Source organism: Alligator sinensis, unplaced genomic scaffold, assembly GCF_000455745.1.
Source record: "Alligator sinensis unplaced genomic scaffold, ASM45574v1 scaffold357_1, whole genome shotgun sequence".
Taxonomy (NCBI): domain Eukaryota; kingdom Metazoa; phylum Chordata; order Crocodylia; family Alligatoridae; genus Alligator; species Alligator sinensis.
In genome coordinates this window covers 3,330,990-3,349,456 of record NW_005841942.1, presented here as the reverse complement: position 1 = coordinate 3,349,456, position 18,467 = coordinate 3,330,990, and the positions used below count along the sequence as shown (strand labels likewise).

The following is an 18,467-nucleotide window of genomic DNA, read 5'->3' as shown; positions in this document are numbered from 1 at the left end:
TTACAATGAGTAAATGAAGTTTTAAATTCATTAGTTCATAGCAATGCTTTTTTCTTCAAAAAGGTAAAAATTCTTAGTAACAGAGAGTAAGCATTAACAGCCATCTCATTTATACAATAAAAATCACAAGAAACCACAGTCACCTAGAAAAAAATAAAGACAAGCTTAAGAACTAGTACAATAAAATGATGCATTGAATTAAGTTACATTAATCGCATAGAATCTGTGTAAAAAGTATGTAGAAAAACACCTGATGTAACCTGTTACAGTCATTGACCAGTTATGAGAGGTACAGAGGATTATACAGGTAGATATGTGTGAAAACTGTCCATACTGTTTGACCTGGGGAGGAAGAGAAAAGGGGTTGCACCCCCTTGCATACACTGATAAAACCCTGTTTTGAATATGGCCTCTGAAGTTTGTAAGGCATAGATTAGAGGTGCACTTGTATCCAACTGGTTCTGGAACAAACTCTTAGGGGATTTCCACCGTTGAAATTAAAAGTGATGCTTGCTATTAAAGGTAAGCAAAAAGCACCAAAGATCACCAAAGTGTTTAGTATTGTTTCTGCTAGTCTGAGGGATCCAGATATTTTCAGTCAGAGCAAGAGTAGAAAGAACATTATTTAAACATGCACAATTCTTTCTATTATATCACAAATGCAGGATAACACTGTCTCATTAAATTGTAAGTACAATGGGTCCAAGACACAGCAATCCAAATGATGAAAATGTTGCCCCCATTCCAACCCACAAATGTTGAGGTGGTTGCTTTGGCCTTATGATGGTGATAAGCCCCTTGGTAAATCTGGGGCTTAGATTCAGATTCTGGACACTCCCAGAAGTCAGGGATGGAGGGAGATGCCTGGATCCATACTTTGGTGCTGTCCCAAGGAAATCAAATTATGACAATTCTGCTATTTCCACCTTTTTCAGTGTGCCATTTATGTTCTGCATGCCCTTAATTAGTCCAAAGCAACAATTTCTGAACCACATGTGTGTTCAGTCATGTGGCAAATCACACCTACACAAAGGACTATTTCATATATAGCTAAGAATGATATTCACCCAACTGTTAGCTTATCTATTGTTCGATTTGGCTAATTGTGTTACACAGTTATAAAAACGCACTCTTCCCTGCCAAAAGTGGTTTTATTTCCAAAATGGCAGCATTATGTGTGTATTACATTAAAAAGCATCTCATTAGTTTTAACATGATATAAATAATACCTATCTTGGTGGAGTGTAGGAAAATACTGTACACTTTTTCACTGCAAGTAATGCCATTAGCTTTCAGACTACAGAGAATAATTTATTATTCTACAATCCACCAACAATAGATCTTTTATATGTACACATATTATTTGAACACACATATGTATATACACATATATTGTATTCTGCAGCATCAAATCTGATGCTGGAGTCATGAAATACTCCAAACAGTGTTATAAATACACATATACGTATTATAAACAGGAAAATGTATGCACACACTAGCTATAATTATGCACACACACACACGTGCATCTGTGTGTGTATGTGTGTGTATAAATTAACTTGGATTGCCTTGACAGAGGAACTACAATACAACCTTAACATGTTAAGAAATTCTTTATGTTAAATGTTTCTAGTTATACTTTATGGTAGATAAAAATAAGCCACTCCATACTCAGAAGATCCTCTTAGGCAACAGCATCACCACCATTACTCTTATTGAAGCAAAACTTCCCTAGACAGAACCTAAAAGATATATATTAAAAAAGATGCAAAATGTAGACTACAGAACTTACTAAAATAGCCATCACCCACCATATTTTAAATCAGAAAGATGTGAACAGATTCCCCATGTTGTAATTGAGGAGCAATCAACTGAACCATGGAAGGCTGGATATAAATCAGACTGCAAGCTTTTGAAGGCTTGGTGGATGTCCACATTATCTTATGGCAAAATATACTACAATTCTATTCTCCAAGCTGAGCCTTATTTCTATTTTTCACATGCACAGTGTTGGATTACATGACACCAGCGAGGATGTTATGTAGATGCTGGAATTGCAGCGTTTCATCAGGTTTTTCCTAAAGGGTCCAACCATATAATATTATAGGATTACACTCACTCTGGCATGCAGGTATGTTTTTTTAATGGGCAATCATGAGGTTCAATATTAAAATCTAACTATACAAATATTTGTTTTGACTTCTTTGTAAGCCTTTACAAAATACAGACTTGACAAAATGTTGAATTTAAAACTAATAACATACTCTCAATATTAATCGTTTCTCTGGCAGCCAGTTACATCATTCAGCAAAGTTACTCTATGCAGTTCCCACTCTCCCTTTTAAAGAGAAGTAGCAGTTGGCATACTAATCACTGTGGTTTACCTCTGCAGCACAATGTTTTACTTCCTTGGGAAAAAAATACAAGGATTAGATCCAAAAATATAGTGCATCTTAAAAGCAGCATATACCCTTAGAAAGACATTTCATAAATTACTTGTACAATATATAAAATAATAGTTTATACTGCAGCATCAAATTCTGACGCCTGAGTCATCATATGTTAGGAAGTCTGTGATATAAATACTGGGATGTCCTGATAACATGGCTGACTTTTTTTTTTGCACTACCTTTTTGTTCCAGAATCAGCTTGCAAATAGCTTTAATTGTATTCAAGGCACCCCCAGATAACGCAGAGAAACAAATACATTATATAGTGTAGTACTCACCTGACAAAAGCATAATAAGCCTAATGAAATGAGGTTTTCTGGCAGTACAAGTAGAGCAAAGGTAAATAAAAAGGAGGACTAGATGCAGAATGGACATAACTAGATGCTCCAGGATTCACATGCATGCTGTTTTAGTGCAGTATTCAATATGACAATTGAGTCCCATTTAGCACAGAATTTCAAAGCAGTATGTCAGAGCAAAACCTGCTGATTTCTTTGCAAATCAAACTGCACAATCCTTATTTAAAGATAAAGCTTGTTATTGGCTAAATCTTTGAAGTTGCTAAATATAGCAGTTAACTTTTTTTTTAAATGAATTTTTTGGTCATTTGTTTTAATTGTTCTACCAGCACTACAAGATGTTTATACATCAACTTGTGTCCAGTTCTGAACCTAATTCTCCTCAATGTTTCCCTTCAAAGTTAACCGAATAACAGTTTTGAAAGCCATGTGGTTCAGAATAGCAAAACAAAATATAACCAATAAAGGTAATACATGTGACTACAGATCAAGGAAGCAATGACACAAATCAGTCGCTTCTAATGATAAAGAATGATATCAAATATCCTGAAACAGCTTGGAGAGAGAGACTTATTTGAGCAGTGGTTTTAAATATTAGTTCTCATGAAAAAGAAAGTCAAGAGACCCAGCAGCCGTCTGAGCCAGGTCAATCCAAAGAGATGCAGAACAATATGTTCTATTGGTGGGTTGTTTTTAACGATTGGAATGAGGTCAAGAGTACCAGTTGCACATGAGTTATTAGTAAAGTAAATTCTCATGTCAGGAAACTAATTAAAACTTGTATTTTATACTCATAAAATGTTCTATCTACTATATATACACACACACACACACACACACACACACACATACATATACACACACACATACACACACACACTTCAATGGGGGTGTGTATATATATCTATATCTATGTATATTTATAAGAGGTCACTTAAAATTAAAAAAGGCAACAGAAATATCTTTAAAATACTGTCAGTTGACCAAAAAAAATAGCTATTACTATAAAGGTCATTCACATTTAGTTTTAAATTCTAGCTTTCACCATGGTCTCACAGAAACAAAATTCTCTGCGAAGCATGGAACTGCTTTGCAACGTCAATGAATTCAAAGGAAAATCAGATTCTCCAAGAAGAGCTGCTAAATCAGTTACTTGTAGAAAATGGCTGGAGATTCTAAGTATATTTCAATCGCTATCTTTTAAAAGAAGGGATAATTTTCCCCTGTCCTTCAACCTTTTGAATTAGGAATTTATGGCATTTGTATATTTCTGAACATTTAAAGATAAAGATTTTATACAGAAATGATTAATACTTAAACATAAATATTATCCTACATTATATACTATTTTTTCTTTGTACATGCGGAAAAAACATTTTTCAACAAACATGGCACATGCTATATGCATTTCCTCCTCTGTAGCCAAGCTACGGTCGTTTGGGAGAAGAGGGTAAAAAGCAAGACTGTGGCAAGTGTGTGACGGTCCGCAAGCACAATCTTAAAACACATACAATGGAGCGAGGGAGCTGATTCCTCCTCCAATATAAGATGCTGATCTAACCGAGTGCCTCAAAAAAGCACCAAGACACCCCTCTAGTGTAAACGTTAGCACAAAAACAACGTTTTGTCACTTAGTACTTGTGAGAAGCTGCTTCTTTAAACAGGTGTGCACAGATGATCAGTTTTGCAGCAAAAGCAAACAATGTCAACCTGTAGAGTATGGGTGTTGTCGTCAGGGATAAAGCCATTACACGCTGGCACAAGTGAGGGCAAAGAACCACAGAATAAAACTCAATACACATATAATAATTATAATAAAAAACATGAGGGTTTTTTTTTCAATCTATACTGTACATGCTGATGCTATGCTTGGAAAGCTGTTGTGTCACACAATCATGACCTGATTCACTGATCACTTGATTGCTTGAGATACAAACTCAATACAGTTCCAACTAAGCCAATTCACTGAGTAGTCTCCTTTGAGACTGTGATCTTTTAGACTCATTTGTGCTGATGGCAAATGCTGTTAAAACGAGAAGATCCTATAACAAACACTTCAATGGGTAAGCAAGCAAATCAGGTATTGAAAAGTATATGGTTTGCAATTATAGGCTGGATTTTGCAACTGTTTCTTACAATGAACAGTCCCACTGACTTGAAAGAGCTTGATTATGACACTCAAAAGGCAAGTCCATTGAAGTACATGGGGTAATATCTGTGGAAAACGGGTATGAAAGCAGAATTAGAGTCAATGGACTACTCAGGTGAATAAAGCCTACAAGCTGGGGGCCTGCTGGAAATCTCACTCAAGTCAATGTGGGTATTGACATCTACTTCAGTGGGCTTTGAATTAGGACCTAACATACAAATTAGGAATACTTGTCAGATTTTCCTTTTTTAAAATTTCTTAAGACCCAAATGTATCTTACCCAATAGGAATCCAAAAGCATCACTAACAGCACTTAAACTTTGCATGGGAAACAGAAATAAACAAATATAAAAAATATTCAAGCAGATTTGCTATTACACATCATATGGTGAACTCAGTATTTGGCAAGACTGTTTTTCCTACATGATCATCTCCTGAGTGTTTTGTTATTAGCTAAATCTTTATAATTTTCTTTACATGATAAAGCAAACAGTATTCTCAAGTTATACTGAAGTCACAACTTCATTTATGAAAAGAGGTTTGACCAGAAACTCAGTGCAAGTGGCAAAGTTGACCATTACTGTACAGTATCTGAAAGAAAATAAAATAAATCCACATTGCTCAAATGGCACGAAATCGCTGTGCCAAAAATATGTTGTCTATAATAAAATCTCAAATAAGCTTCCAACATTAAAACTGTATAAATAAGTACAAACTGAATGATATTGCTGAACTGTGAACCAAAAGGGGAGAAAAAATCATGTAACAAGTTACCAAACTAGTTCTAGCATCAAAGACAAAAAAAAAAATAAAAGGAATGTTGGAACTTGTTTATACAACAGAACTGAAAGTTTCCAGTTGTAGGATGAGAAAAATTGAGGCATGCAGGGGACTTTTGCATATGGATATATATATTTTTTATATATATTATATATAATATGTACAGTTTAGCTATAAAACTTTGATGTGTAAAGAGGCTGTCTTCAATGAAAAATTGAACATTCAGAGGAAATTCCTGAGTTAGGGTTTTGTGACATGGGCCACTGAGAAAAAAAAGCTGCAGTTGGGTCCTCAGAGGTGTTATGTCCATCCCTGTTAAGATTGAAATCAACATACAAAAACAGACAGTGTTGCCACTGTTTAGTTCCCTGCCTGAGCAAGGGATAGCACCATTGTGAAGAAAACTCCTGCTTGTAGAGAGGAGGGAATACTTAAAAACAGTATTGCTGCTAAGACCACTGTAGTGTGCACCAAATACGTTCTTCTAGACAACAAATGAACACTGCCACTGGCTGACTGAAGAACACCTGACCAGGTGTAACATAAGGTTACAAGTCACTAGGTGTAATCTTTCCTAGGCTGTTCATCCGTTGTACATTTATCAGTCATTTCCTGACAGAAGTCTACTGTCACTGTTTGGCTACTCTGTTCTAGAGGAAGCTCTCTTTCTGAGTAAGTACCTTGGTCAGCTCCATCCAGCCCTCTTCCAGCTGTACAATTTTCGGAAATGTTGTTAGGTAGCCAGTGAGCTCCCAGTTGCACAGAGCTTTGCTCTGAGCAGCACTGCATGCTTTCTCCAATACACTGGGATGTCACTAGGTTTTGCTCTACTCCAGCTGGTGAAGGGTCGATATTTGTGGCTGTTGGTAGATCCATAGGCCTGAGAACAGGACAGTATCGGTGAAGGGCTTGGATCTGTTCAGGGCTCTGCATATCCCTACACACTTCTTGGGAAAGACATGAAAAATTATCTAACAATTCTCCCATGCATGCTTTCAGCTGGTTCCTTTCCGACAGCAATTTCTCTTTCTCACACACCTGAAAAAGAAAGAAGGCATCTTAGCTTTCTAAAGGCCCATCCACTTGATGCTGTTAAGGCCATGTTCCAGGTTTCTATACTCCATTAACCACTGCGTAAAACTGAATGACATCTGATTTTATGCAGCAGAGCACAAGTCACATCCTCATTTCATAACCGGGCCTCCGTGTGTCCTGCCAACAAACCACTGCTAACAAGATGTTTGATTGGATCAGAATAAGGTTACTAACTGTGAACGGCTGTTGCTTTCTTCTCTGCTATTCTGGCTACTGATACATGGATTCAGAAAAGAAGATTTCCTATTGGGGGAAATCCACTATCTACAAAAGTATGAGGTGTTATCAGGTGGATCAAGTGAGGACAGGTTGGGAAAGTACAGTTCATTTTATAACCCAGAGCCAGTCCCCCTGGTCAGGCTGGTACTGACTAGTGGGTGGGGAGAGGGTTGCCTTCCTCCGTACTGTGGCATGTGGTCCTTTTCCTAAGATCTTCTGAGCACTTATTAACCTACCATTTTCCCATCATTGAAGCAGGGGGGCACTAGTAGTGCTCTCATGGTTTACAGTGCATGTTAAAGGTTTTTTTTCTTTTTTCTTTTAAAGCACTTCAGTTATTGTCCCCTGTAGCTGTGGGAGAGGAATGATTTTAGGGATCCTTCAGTTAATGACTGCTTGAGAAAGCAAGAGACTGGACTCAATTGCCCAGGGTATCCCTTCCAGTTCTGTGTGCATGGAAGTGCAGTTGTGTGTGCATCCCCACTTTGGTTTACATTTCAGCTAACAAAGCTTTTTATAACTCCTCTGTGTGAGATGGTTGGGTTGCTAGAACAACAAGATCTATGTAGATGTGGATCCTGTGGGCTGTGTCATTGCTTGCTCCCTTCCTGACCTACTGTTTCAGCCTGCATGCAACTGGAGCAGGCAATTATCACCCACGAAGACTTCAGCCAGCACAGAGTTCACTGCACTCACACGGCACTCAGTTTCTTTGAGAGACTTGCATAGTGTAGAATGGTGGGAGCCAACCTTTTGGGCTGGGGTGCCACGAATTAGCCCCATACTCTCTCTCTCTCTGAGTGCCACTTAATCTGCTGCTCTGCTTTCTATATCCTGCCCTGTGCTCCCTGCCCAATCTGTTCTGCTTTCTGCCCTATGTCCCCTGACCAATCTCCTGCCCTGCTTTGTTTCCTGTCCTATCTGCCACTGTGCTGCCTATCCTTTCCCTGACCTGCCACAGGCCACACAAAGAGACAGCGTATGCTACTTGTGACATGTGTGCTGCAGGTTGACCACCCTGGAGTAGAAGATTGCATGCTGGCCCCGTGTGCCATGTGACCTCCACTCTACTGGAATGAAACCAGCAGTATCTGACTTATTCTGTCTTCATTAGTCATTATGAGATTGCTACCAATATAATCTCTCTCCCTTCCCTTACTAAAAAGGACTTGTACCATGATGGTGCTGTTCAGATACTATTCATTATGTTGCGAGTTGGGGATAGAAGCTGTGCTTTGAGGGATTTGTATGGTTAAAGACTGCCTGCAAATGGAGGGATTGGACTCAACTGCCCAGAAGGCCCCTTCCAGATTTAGGATAGGGGGAGAAAGGGCTGGGTGAGTTTTATACTTAGCTCTGAATGCAACAAAGTCTGCAACAGTTTTTCTTATTTCTGCCAGTGTGTTTCACAGGCTTAGTGCAGCACAGGTAGAAACTCTGTCCTCTACTCACATGTCTCCTCCCATTCAGGCATACAATTGCTGAGTGTCTTGTTATACCAGTGGAATGAAGATCTTATGGGAGGAAGTTAAGGAATGAGAGACAGGGTCTCTCAGGTAACCTAATCTCATGCAGGACTTTGAACTTGTATTATAGAAGAGAAGGAATGTACAGCTCAGTTTACATACACACAGTAAGTGAGTGAGAAAAGGGTTTTTTCTTAATGAAAAAATTACTTTAAACACTAGGAAAATAACAATTAAAGAAAGGTTTGAATTCATGCAAACAACAAACTAGAATCTAAGGCCAGAAGAGAAATTAGCATAAATATCTAGTCTGACCTCCTACATAAACACAGACAATAGCATAAAATTACTGAGTGAAGTTTTGTGTATTAACAGATACTTTCCCAATGCTTTAAGACAGTGCATGTCAGAAAGTTAGCTGCAAGATTACAGTGATCTTTAGTTTATGATGAGTCTAAAGCCCATGCTGGGATCATACAGCTTTAATGAAGCCACGGGTATAGGAGAGAGACAGAGAGATTACCCGAAAACTACCACTTCCTAAAATACTGATAAATCTACCAAGCAAGCATAAAAGTATTAAGCAGATGCCAAAGTGCATCTAGAAGGGGATACATTATGTAAGAGAATGTACTCTGTGTGTGTGTGTGTGTGTGTGTGTGTGTGTGTGTGTGTGCGCGTGTGCGTGCGCAGATGACAGGGAAGGTAAGTGAACAGAAAGATGGGTCTATGAGGAAAGCATACAGAAAAAGACTAATATCAACTGCAGGGAATACCATTTCATATATTGCCTAGTAAACCACTAGTGGCAGAAGGCAGCTGAGGAATAGGAAATAAAGACAGTGGGAAAATCCCATTTTAATAAGAAGTAAAGCAGTCTAGTCTAGTCTAGCATTCCATAAATGGTGAAATGGGGACATACTGGTCACCCACAGTGTGTGGCACAGTAATTTCATGAAAGGGTGTGATCATGTGGCAATTTAAGTCAGTGGGGAGTTTAGCTGTTTGTGTTCCAAAGGAAAAAACTAACGTGCAGTCCTGACAAATGTCCTGAAATGCTTACAGTCAAGGAGGGAGAGTTAAGGTTTACCTGAGTTATCTTAATGTTGTCATTTCCTAACCTCTCCAAACTTTATTTAGGGTTCTTTTACCATAATCTTTTTTATATAGAATTATATTATACAGGCATACACAGCCTATTTCCTATATCATGTTTTTGAGACTTATTTGAGAAAAAGTAAGTCTTTTCCCCCTAAGAAAAGATTTTTGATTCTTGAAATTTATCAGAGGCCTGGTCCCATAGTGACAAGGACTCCTGTCTTGGATTTAGCAGAATTATAAGGATCTAAGACCCCTGGCATTGGTTCACCTAACGGTGTGATGGGATCTGTTCCCTGATCCCAACATTTGCACCTCCTGCTATGTCACATGTGCATGGTAGGACATACGATTTTGGGATTGGGGATTAGATCCCAATCATGCCATTACTATTTCCTATGTTGGTCCCAGTCCTGGGACTGTCCTGAAATGAGTTTGACACTCAGGTGTAGTCCGAGAGCTGGGACCTGCAAGCAGCTGATTATTAGTCCCAGCCTTGGGACTACAGCAGCATGTTGAACTTACTCCAGTTCAGTCCCAAGGCTGGGTCTAACAATCACTGACTGTTGATCTCAGCCCTAGGACTGAACTGGAGCTGGTTCAACTCTGGTGTGGTCCTGGGGCTGAGATTGTGGGTCCCACCCTTGGGACTACACTGGGGCCAGCCGCAAAGCCTCACCATGCAGCCAGGTTGTGTGGCAGGGACCCTGTCATATCTTTTATTTAAGGTGTGATGGAAACCACGGCAAAACTATTCCACATATTTTATGAAATAATGTTATGGCTTATTTCCTTTTTATTGCACCATTAATTGTCTGAATGTGTGGTCAGGATACTATTTAAGACACAACTGGTTAATCAGGTCTTAAGTATAGTGTCTACCAGGGTTCTAAGCAATTTTGCCCCTGAAGGATGTATTACATTAAATTATAAAATTATAAAAATACCAGTCTGTTAGAATTAAGCTGCTATGGCGGATGTGGAACAAACCAGTCAGGACTTGTCTTTACTTTTACAATCTAGAGTGAAGTGTGGTGTGAATTCAAGGGGCAACAGCTAATCTCAGATAGTTTTCCATGCTCAGAAAAGCCATTTGTTGTGCTTTTTTGTTAATGGCTAATTGGCATAGACAGAATAAAAACCTCACTACTGGAATTAGGTCCAGATTTAAAAATGAGCCCAGCATGAGAATGTTATGCTTCGTTTTGCCAAAATTTACATGTCTGCACCCCTAAGTAGAATTAACCACCTCATGTATCTGGGTCTTCAGTCCTTGAATGAGACATTTAAGTGTCTTTTGGTCAGGATTCATAGCAGCCAGGACGCTATGCAGGGAGGTGTAGACAAGGGGTAAGCGACTGGAATTGTGACTCTCTCTGGGAGATGGGTGGCATTTATGCAACCCCAAGTTGAGCATTTCTGTTAATGTGGGATTCACAATCAAATACTTGCCAAAATTCATGGCTTATTGAACTGCACCTAGGTCAGGACAAGGAGAAGCAAGATGGCCTATTCACCTTTTTTCTCAATGGCCTACTGGTGATGGCACTTGTTCAGAAAGTGGCAGACCTGGGCTTTCTAGGAGGCATTTGCCTCATATTTTCTACTTCCTAGGAAAGATCCCTAACCAGGAGATTAGGAGGTAGATTAGCCTGAGAGAACCCTTTACTCCCCCTCTTGAAATGGGCCCACTGGGCATCCAAGAGTGTAAGAGTCATGGAAATTAACAGAAAACAAGAGAGAACCCAACTCTGGCCCAGTGAGGGGGGACACTCCCCTGGGAGGGAGTGAAGGAGCCCTTTTATACACTGTGGACCAATAATTATTTAATACAGGCATATTTGGTATTAAATAACTAAGCAAAACTTAAGCTGTTCTGGGTTCAGAACCCAGAGGAGTACCTTCCTTACTAGGTCACTGAAGCAGGCTCTAACTTGCTTGCTCCACGCACAATGTTTATTAAAGCAAGCAGCTATTTAATATACGACTCCTCTTTTATGTGCCTGACTAAAAAGATTTTCTTTGTCCCTATTTTTTGAAGGCTTCAACATCACAGCGTCTGAATGTTTTCCCAATCTTGATAGATTTAGTCTCCCTACTTTCCTGTGAGGTCCAAAAGTCACCTCCATTTCACAGACAGGGGAACTAAGAGACACAGAGAGATTAGGTAACTTGCTCCATGTTAGACAGTAAATTCTGCATTCTCTGTGCCATTAGATTATTTGGCTTCTTCCACTGGACTCAGCCTCATTCCTGATACACTGTGCATGGGTGAACATGACTATTTTAACAAAGCAACACTAAGAGCCACTCCCAATGGGAAACCTCTTGTCTTAATAATCAACTGAACAGGCCCCACATTTTCAAGCGCCATTAAACTCAACCTAAACATGAGTATGTGTCAAAATGGATTTATTAAGCTGGACACTTAGGCTGACATCTGCAAACTCCAATACCCAATGGCTTTAATGGAAACTCGGCATCCAGTACCTCATCAGGAAATCTCAGCTTTAGTTCCTTAGGTTTCGTTAGTTATTTAGTTTATCACTAGAATCCCAAAATGTTCACTTGTGGGGATGTGGCGTTATGCTCTTACATCCACATTTAGGCACTGAAATAAAGATAGCCTGAGGTGCTGCTGTGCATTTGCAACTCCCGAAGTTATGCACGAAGTTAATACGTGCTCAGTGTCTTTGACAACAGGGCCATTTCCTCAATTACTGATGCTTCAGAATGACCGTAGGACCCTAAATTGGAATTTTTTGGTCACGTGCTGTAAATCCATCTTGCAGCCCTCATGATAAACTACCCCAACCTTCACCTTCATAGTGCTCATGGTGTGTGAACTCCTCTGTGAGCAACATAACACGTGGCCACAGTACTTCACTAAAATTTGAAATATATGCACATTTTATTTCACTTGCAGTTTAGCCCTTAAATCTCCCACCTGAAGTCTGAGGAGTACATTTAATAGGCAAAATGTACATTTAACGACAGCTGCACTGCTACTGCTGCTTTTTGTAGCAGTGAGAAGCCACACTGTTTCAGGAGAAAAACAGGTGAGAAAGTGCCTTAAGGTACAATCTATCCTGGTATTATTGCCCTCTGCACACATGGTCAGGTTGTGTGCAACTGAGACACAAAGATCTATTCTATCCACAAGGTGGAGCAGATTGTGTTGGCTCAACTCTGCAATCTGGTCTAGATAGAAGCCAGGACCTTTTCTTGTCCCCTGTTTGCAGGGGCTTACTCCCTCTGTTAAGTAGTGGTGATGCAGCAGTGAGCAGACTTTTTGCTTTTCCAAGTATGGGGGCTACTGTCATGCCAGGCCTGGGCACAGGACTTCAAGGGAGTTATGATTTCTTGAGTCATGTTCACTGAATTGAATAATGGCATAATATTATCTCTCACACAAGATACCATTTCTCATATAGGTGCTTTTAGGGTTGGTTTGACCACAGAAGTGTTCAAGCAGAGAACATATTCTAAAGTTATCTGAGATCATTGCTATCGACACCAGGAAATAAGACATTCTGGCCACATCTCAGCCGTGAACAAAACTCTGGAGGTGGGTTTGATGGTATATTTTTTCATTTGAGAGATTCCTATTGTTGTTGCTGGGTATCTCATTTATCTATACATTTGCACTCCTTATCATGGTTCTTCAATTTCTTTCCAATGTTTCTAGTCTGCTTGGTGAATCAACAAGTTGGAGATAATGTGTGATGAGCTGAAATATCCAAAAAAAAGGAAAAGAACTATCCTGAGCTAAATTAAAAAAATGTTCTCAATGGGGAGACTATTCTATACACAAACACCCCCTTCTCTAGCACAGCAATAATGATTCTTGAAAATATTTAAAGAGATTGTTGAGTTGCTCCACGCAGTACTTCTCTCAAGATGCTGATATTTATCTTGGTTGCCCTATTTGAGAAATAAAGTCATGAGTAAGAGCTAAATCTAAAAGGGGGTGTTGGTTTGGTGATATGGACATTCTCATGTTTAAATGGCAGCTGCACATCTCTGGGAGTGGAATCCACAAGCCCAAGTAAGAAGCCTAAATTCCTCATGCCTTAGAGAGACAAAGGGACTAGGACTGGGGCTGAGATGTACTGAGCCTAAGATGGCCAACAGAAAATGCTGAAGAGGGATATCCTCTCTCCCAGAATTAGGTGCCTTTCTGCAGCCTTGACTGACTTATCTGTGAGACTAAAGCTATAAACAGACATAATTCTCGAGTGGGATCAGCTGTGGTGGGATGTGTCCCAGCAGAGCTGATCTGCTTTATTTGGCGACACAGATATTATGAGTTAGGGAGCAGCAGCACGATACACGCCCAGTGAAAGCCCTACTAAGGGATTCCTGAGATGCATGTCCGCAAACAAAAGAACTCAGGCAGGCACTTCCAGGACTAAGAGCTTGAATATGCAGGGGAATTCCCTGTGTGTGCAGAATCAAGTCCCTGAAACCCTGGGAGTGGCTGCCTGAGGAGGCTGGAGAGCATGGGAAGCTCTGCCATAAGACAAAGAAGGAGGCAAAAAAGTAGCACATATTTTTACTACCTATTGTCATGGCCACAATTGTTGGCATTTGTGGTGCAACAAGGGGCACAGGCCTCTGCTTGGACTTTGTGCTGCCATTAGCATTTTATGGAGGCCCAAAAGCAAGGACTACTTCCAGCTTTAGATTCACTCTCCAAAGTCCTCGATTCACTTCATATATATGTGCCTGGCTTATTCACTCTCCATGCCTTGATTCACTTCATATATATGTGCCTGGCTTATTCTCTTCAGGCATGGCCAAGCATCTTAAATCAGTAGTGGGATAGTCAGTCACCTCTTATTTCTTTATTTGATTTACATGCTGATTTATATTGGCATATAAATTGATCTGATATAATAGTTCAGTGTTAGCACACTCACTGTACAAGCTCCTCTTCATCCTAATGGGGAAAGGAGATGGGTTCAGTTTCTCTCTCCTAATTCCCAGGACAGCTGGAAGCCTGGCTGGGGTCACTTTCTACCCCTCCTGTTGAAGCGCAGCCACTAGGCAGTGAGAAATTCAAGATTCATGGGCCAGAATGAGACTAAGCAAGAGGGAATGTGACGCTGTAGCCCAGGGATTAAGGCACTCCTGCTCCCATGAATGGTTAAACATTTTAAAAAATGATTCACTTATGCAAAATGAACATACAATCCCTTAAGCAGGATCTGTCTCCAAGGCTAGAAATAGATGTGGCCAAATGAAGCAGATCAACTGTGCTATGATGTGCCTTGACAGTGCAGGACAAGGGACAATGTGATCTTTGGAGGTGGGTCTGGCTGAGTGGGGAAAGGTTCCCTGGGGTGCCTTTCTGTAAGTGGGGAAAGTGTGCAGGTGCACAAGGGGCTTGTGGGGTCCCTAAACCCCGAGACCATCTGCCCAGTGTGGCTGGAGACTTCAGAGCAACAAAGCAGTAGTCTATTACTACCTTTTGTTATGTCACCGATTTTCTTTTGACTTAGCACAACAAAGGCTAGTGGCGTCCATTTGCTCAGCACTTGTGCTGCCATAAATACATTTATGGCATCACAAATGAGACATCAGTTAACATCTGTTTCCACCCTATGTAACTCATGTGGGGCCAGAGAGAGGGGTCAGGTTCAAATAATCAGTCAATCATTTCTGTTCTCCAATCCAGGGCTCAACCCTCTAAACTAAATTTACATGGTGTAAATTAGCACTTACTTGAATTAAGCACTCACTTTTTGACTTTTCCCACCTCTCTCACCATAAGGCAGGGAAATTAAACTCATGTGGCCCCATGGGTCAGATGTGGGCCACATGCTGGAGCCAGTGCATAGGGCCAGTCTGGTATAGCACTTGCCATGGACTGGCCCCCATGTGCTGTTTGCAGTCCATGCACTGGCTCCAGCCTGTACCAACTCCACAGGTCAGTCCAGGGCATATGCTACACATGGCATGCAGGACCGGTTTGGAGCATATGCTGCATGTGGTGCCTGTGCTGGATCAGCTCTATGTGCTGGTTCTGGCACATGGGGCTGGTTTATAGGCCCAATCCAGACTGGTCCTGGATCCAGCATGCAGTGACAGTCTGGTGCAAACATCACATATAGCAAATGCCCCAGACTGGCCCTGTGCACTGTGTGCAGTGCAGATCAGCTCCAGCCCCTGCATGCTGTGAGCAGCATGTGCTGCCAATGCCAGCCCAGCCCTGCACACTGGATCCAGCATGCATGGATGGTCTATGGATCTGATCACACAGGGTGTGCCAGCTCCAACCCTTGTATTATGTGCTGCTTGTACCAGATGGGCTCCATGAAGGGCAAGGCCAGTGCATGCTGCATACAGCACCCCAGTTCAAGACCCATAGGCAGCTCTACAGACCAGATGAAAGCTCTGCGGGCCATATCTTTGATACCCCTTCCATAAGGTATTTTTACTGACATTCCTAATAATGACTTACACATGGCAAGGGTGGATCTAGGGAAGTGATCTAAACTCTCTCCACCTCCCTGTGCTAAGGTCCCCTCTACTACACTTATCAATCTATCTTTGTGAAAGCAAAATAAACTGATCACTTGGACTTACCTCATGTACATACTGGCTACAGACTGAACTGGAAGCATACTGAATACCTGTCTGTCCCTCAACATATATTCATGTTATCAGAGATAAGTGAAGGTGCCACATGTAACTTACCAATTTGCGGATTTCACATTCTAAGTTCTGAATACAGTCCAGTTTTCTTTTGCGGCAGCGCTGAGCTGCGATCCGGTTCTTGCTGCGCCGGCGGACATCATGGATAAACTCTAACTGTTCTGAGGTTAACTTGTGCATCTTTATCATCATCTGGAAATCGTTCCTTGGAAGATCTGTGATTTGATCAACGGGGAAAGGAAGTTTCACCTAAAAAACCAAAGCCCCCCCCCCGAAAGTCAATCTGCTTCTTAATACAGTTAGAATAATGCTGCAACAAAGACTCAATGTTCCCCACCTCACCCCCACCCCCAATAAATAGATTATCAACAGTTTCACAACATCATCTAAGGAAAATAAACATAAATATTTGAATACAACTTCCCCAGAGTTGATATTGAGGGTAGGGAATAAACTGTATGGGCTAGACTCTCAGCTGGTGCCAACCTGTCTGATCCCAATAGAATTGACAAAGTTTTGCTGATTTGCACGAGCTACGAACCAGGCTCCATGGGCACCTATACATGAGTCTGTCACCTGCTCCAACACATGCTAATTAGCATGCATCAGAGTAAACTTGACTGAGTCTGCTGGAGTGTGCTAATTAGGGCTCCAACAGCCTTGGTGTCATGTGTATTCAGCATCCCTGCACTTCCAAATGGCAGTGGGGGTGCTTCAACTAAAGCTCGTCAAATGGGCTTTAGTTAAAGTGCTCCCCGCTGCCGTTTTGAAGTGTGGGATGATGAATATACAAGATGCTGTAGACACTTTAATTAGAGTACTTCCTTAGAACTGTTCTAATTAAAGCACCACCAACCCCACTTCAGAGCACATGTAAAGATGCTCTATGTGCCTAATACTCCCAAAGAAGGTTCATGAAAGATTCTATTCCACTAACATGAAAACCAGTACGTTAAAGTGACAAGAGCTTCTTGGGAGGAGTTAAGTGACTATATTTTACTAATTTTTGATGAGCCCAGTTTCAGTGTGAGTTTTGTCTGTTAATGAACCATTGAACTGAGTCCTTAGATTAATGGCCAGGTTAAATGTGCAACCAGTACACAGCTGTGTGACAACTAGGGGTGTGTGAAACGGGCTGTATTCGATTTGGATTGAATCGGGGACAGTGATTCAATTCGTTGATTCGGATTACTGTCCCCGATTTGATTCAGCTGAATCCGAATCTGAAGAGTTGATGCTGATTCGGAGAATCAATGATTCGGCCATAGACATAGCTTTAAATGTTTTTTCTACATACCTCGAGGTACCAGGCATGCCTCGTGAAGGCTGTGATGCTGGGGCGGATGGAGTGTCCCACAGGAGTGCAGGGGGAGCCCCCACTTTTTCTGAGGTATGTCGAAAAAACATTTAAAGCTGTGTTTATGTCTGAATTGTCAAATCTTTCTGAATCGATTCGGAGGGTTCCGATTTGATTTGGAGAGCTTGAAAGGGTTTCCTGATTCAATTTGGATTTGGAGATTTGGCCACTGAATCGGGCCGAATCTCCACCAAATAGAATCAGGGACTGAAGCTTCACACAGCCCTAGTGACTACTAATAGTCACATATCACACCACAGCAATAAGGACTCGTCTTACAAGCAATGTTTTCAAATGAACACAGGAATGCAGGGCTTGGATAGACCTCCTGGTTTACTGAGCTTAGTCTCCAAACAATGCACCATAACTTGTGGGAAGGTCAGAATAATTCAAGACAACAATCCTTATACCTTCCTCATTAAATATATTCATGCTAAAATCCCACTGTTCAGATCTCATAAGAACGTGTTACATTTCCAGGAAAAATCCCCAAATTGCATTACTGGAGAAAGTTTCCTAATTTCCAGAATTCCTGTCCTGCTTCCACAGCTGCAGGCAAAGACACCAGTTATCTGGTTTTTATTTTAGAAATTTTACCCGTTTTTCACAGCACACAAAGTCAGGCCAGGACACAGCCTTTGAGGCAGCTTATGTGTTTGTACAAAGGGAAAAGTTGCCTGATAGATTGAAACAAAAGCATTTTTGACAGTGGAAGTGCCATTCATCATGTAGCTAGTGAGCCAATAAGAATTGTGTGCAAAAAAAGTCCAAATAACTGAACCGGAGTTTTATTTTCCTTTTAGGTCAGAAGGCAGGGCAGGGTGGCACCTTATAGACTACCTTGTTCAAAGAGGCATAAGCTTTTGTAGGCTATAGGCCAGGCTTGTCCAACAT

General features: G+C 40.9%; 1 protein-coding gene across 12 annotated transcripts in view; it reads right to left on the bottom strand.

Annotated features, from left to right (window-relative positions):
• Window positions 1-3,658: 3,658 nt before the first annotated feature.
• The window catches only part of BACH2 (BTB domain and CNC homolog 2), a 269,093-nt gene continuing 254,284 nt past the window's right edge, over window positions 3,659-18,467 (bottom strand). For 11 of the 12 annotated variants that reach the window (XM_025199389.1, XM_025199388.1, XM_025199393.1 and 8 more), the window contains 2 exons: window positions 16,259-16,465; window positions 3,659-6,716 (listed from right to left, as the gene is read on the bottom strand). In XM_025199389.1, the coding sequence (XP_025055174.1) occupies window positions 6,237-6,716; window positions 16,259-16,465 (687 nt within the window). In that variant the 3' untranslated portion in view covers window positions 3,659-6,236. The other variant, XM_025199398.1, reaches the window with a different exon arrangement.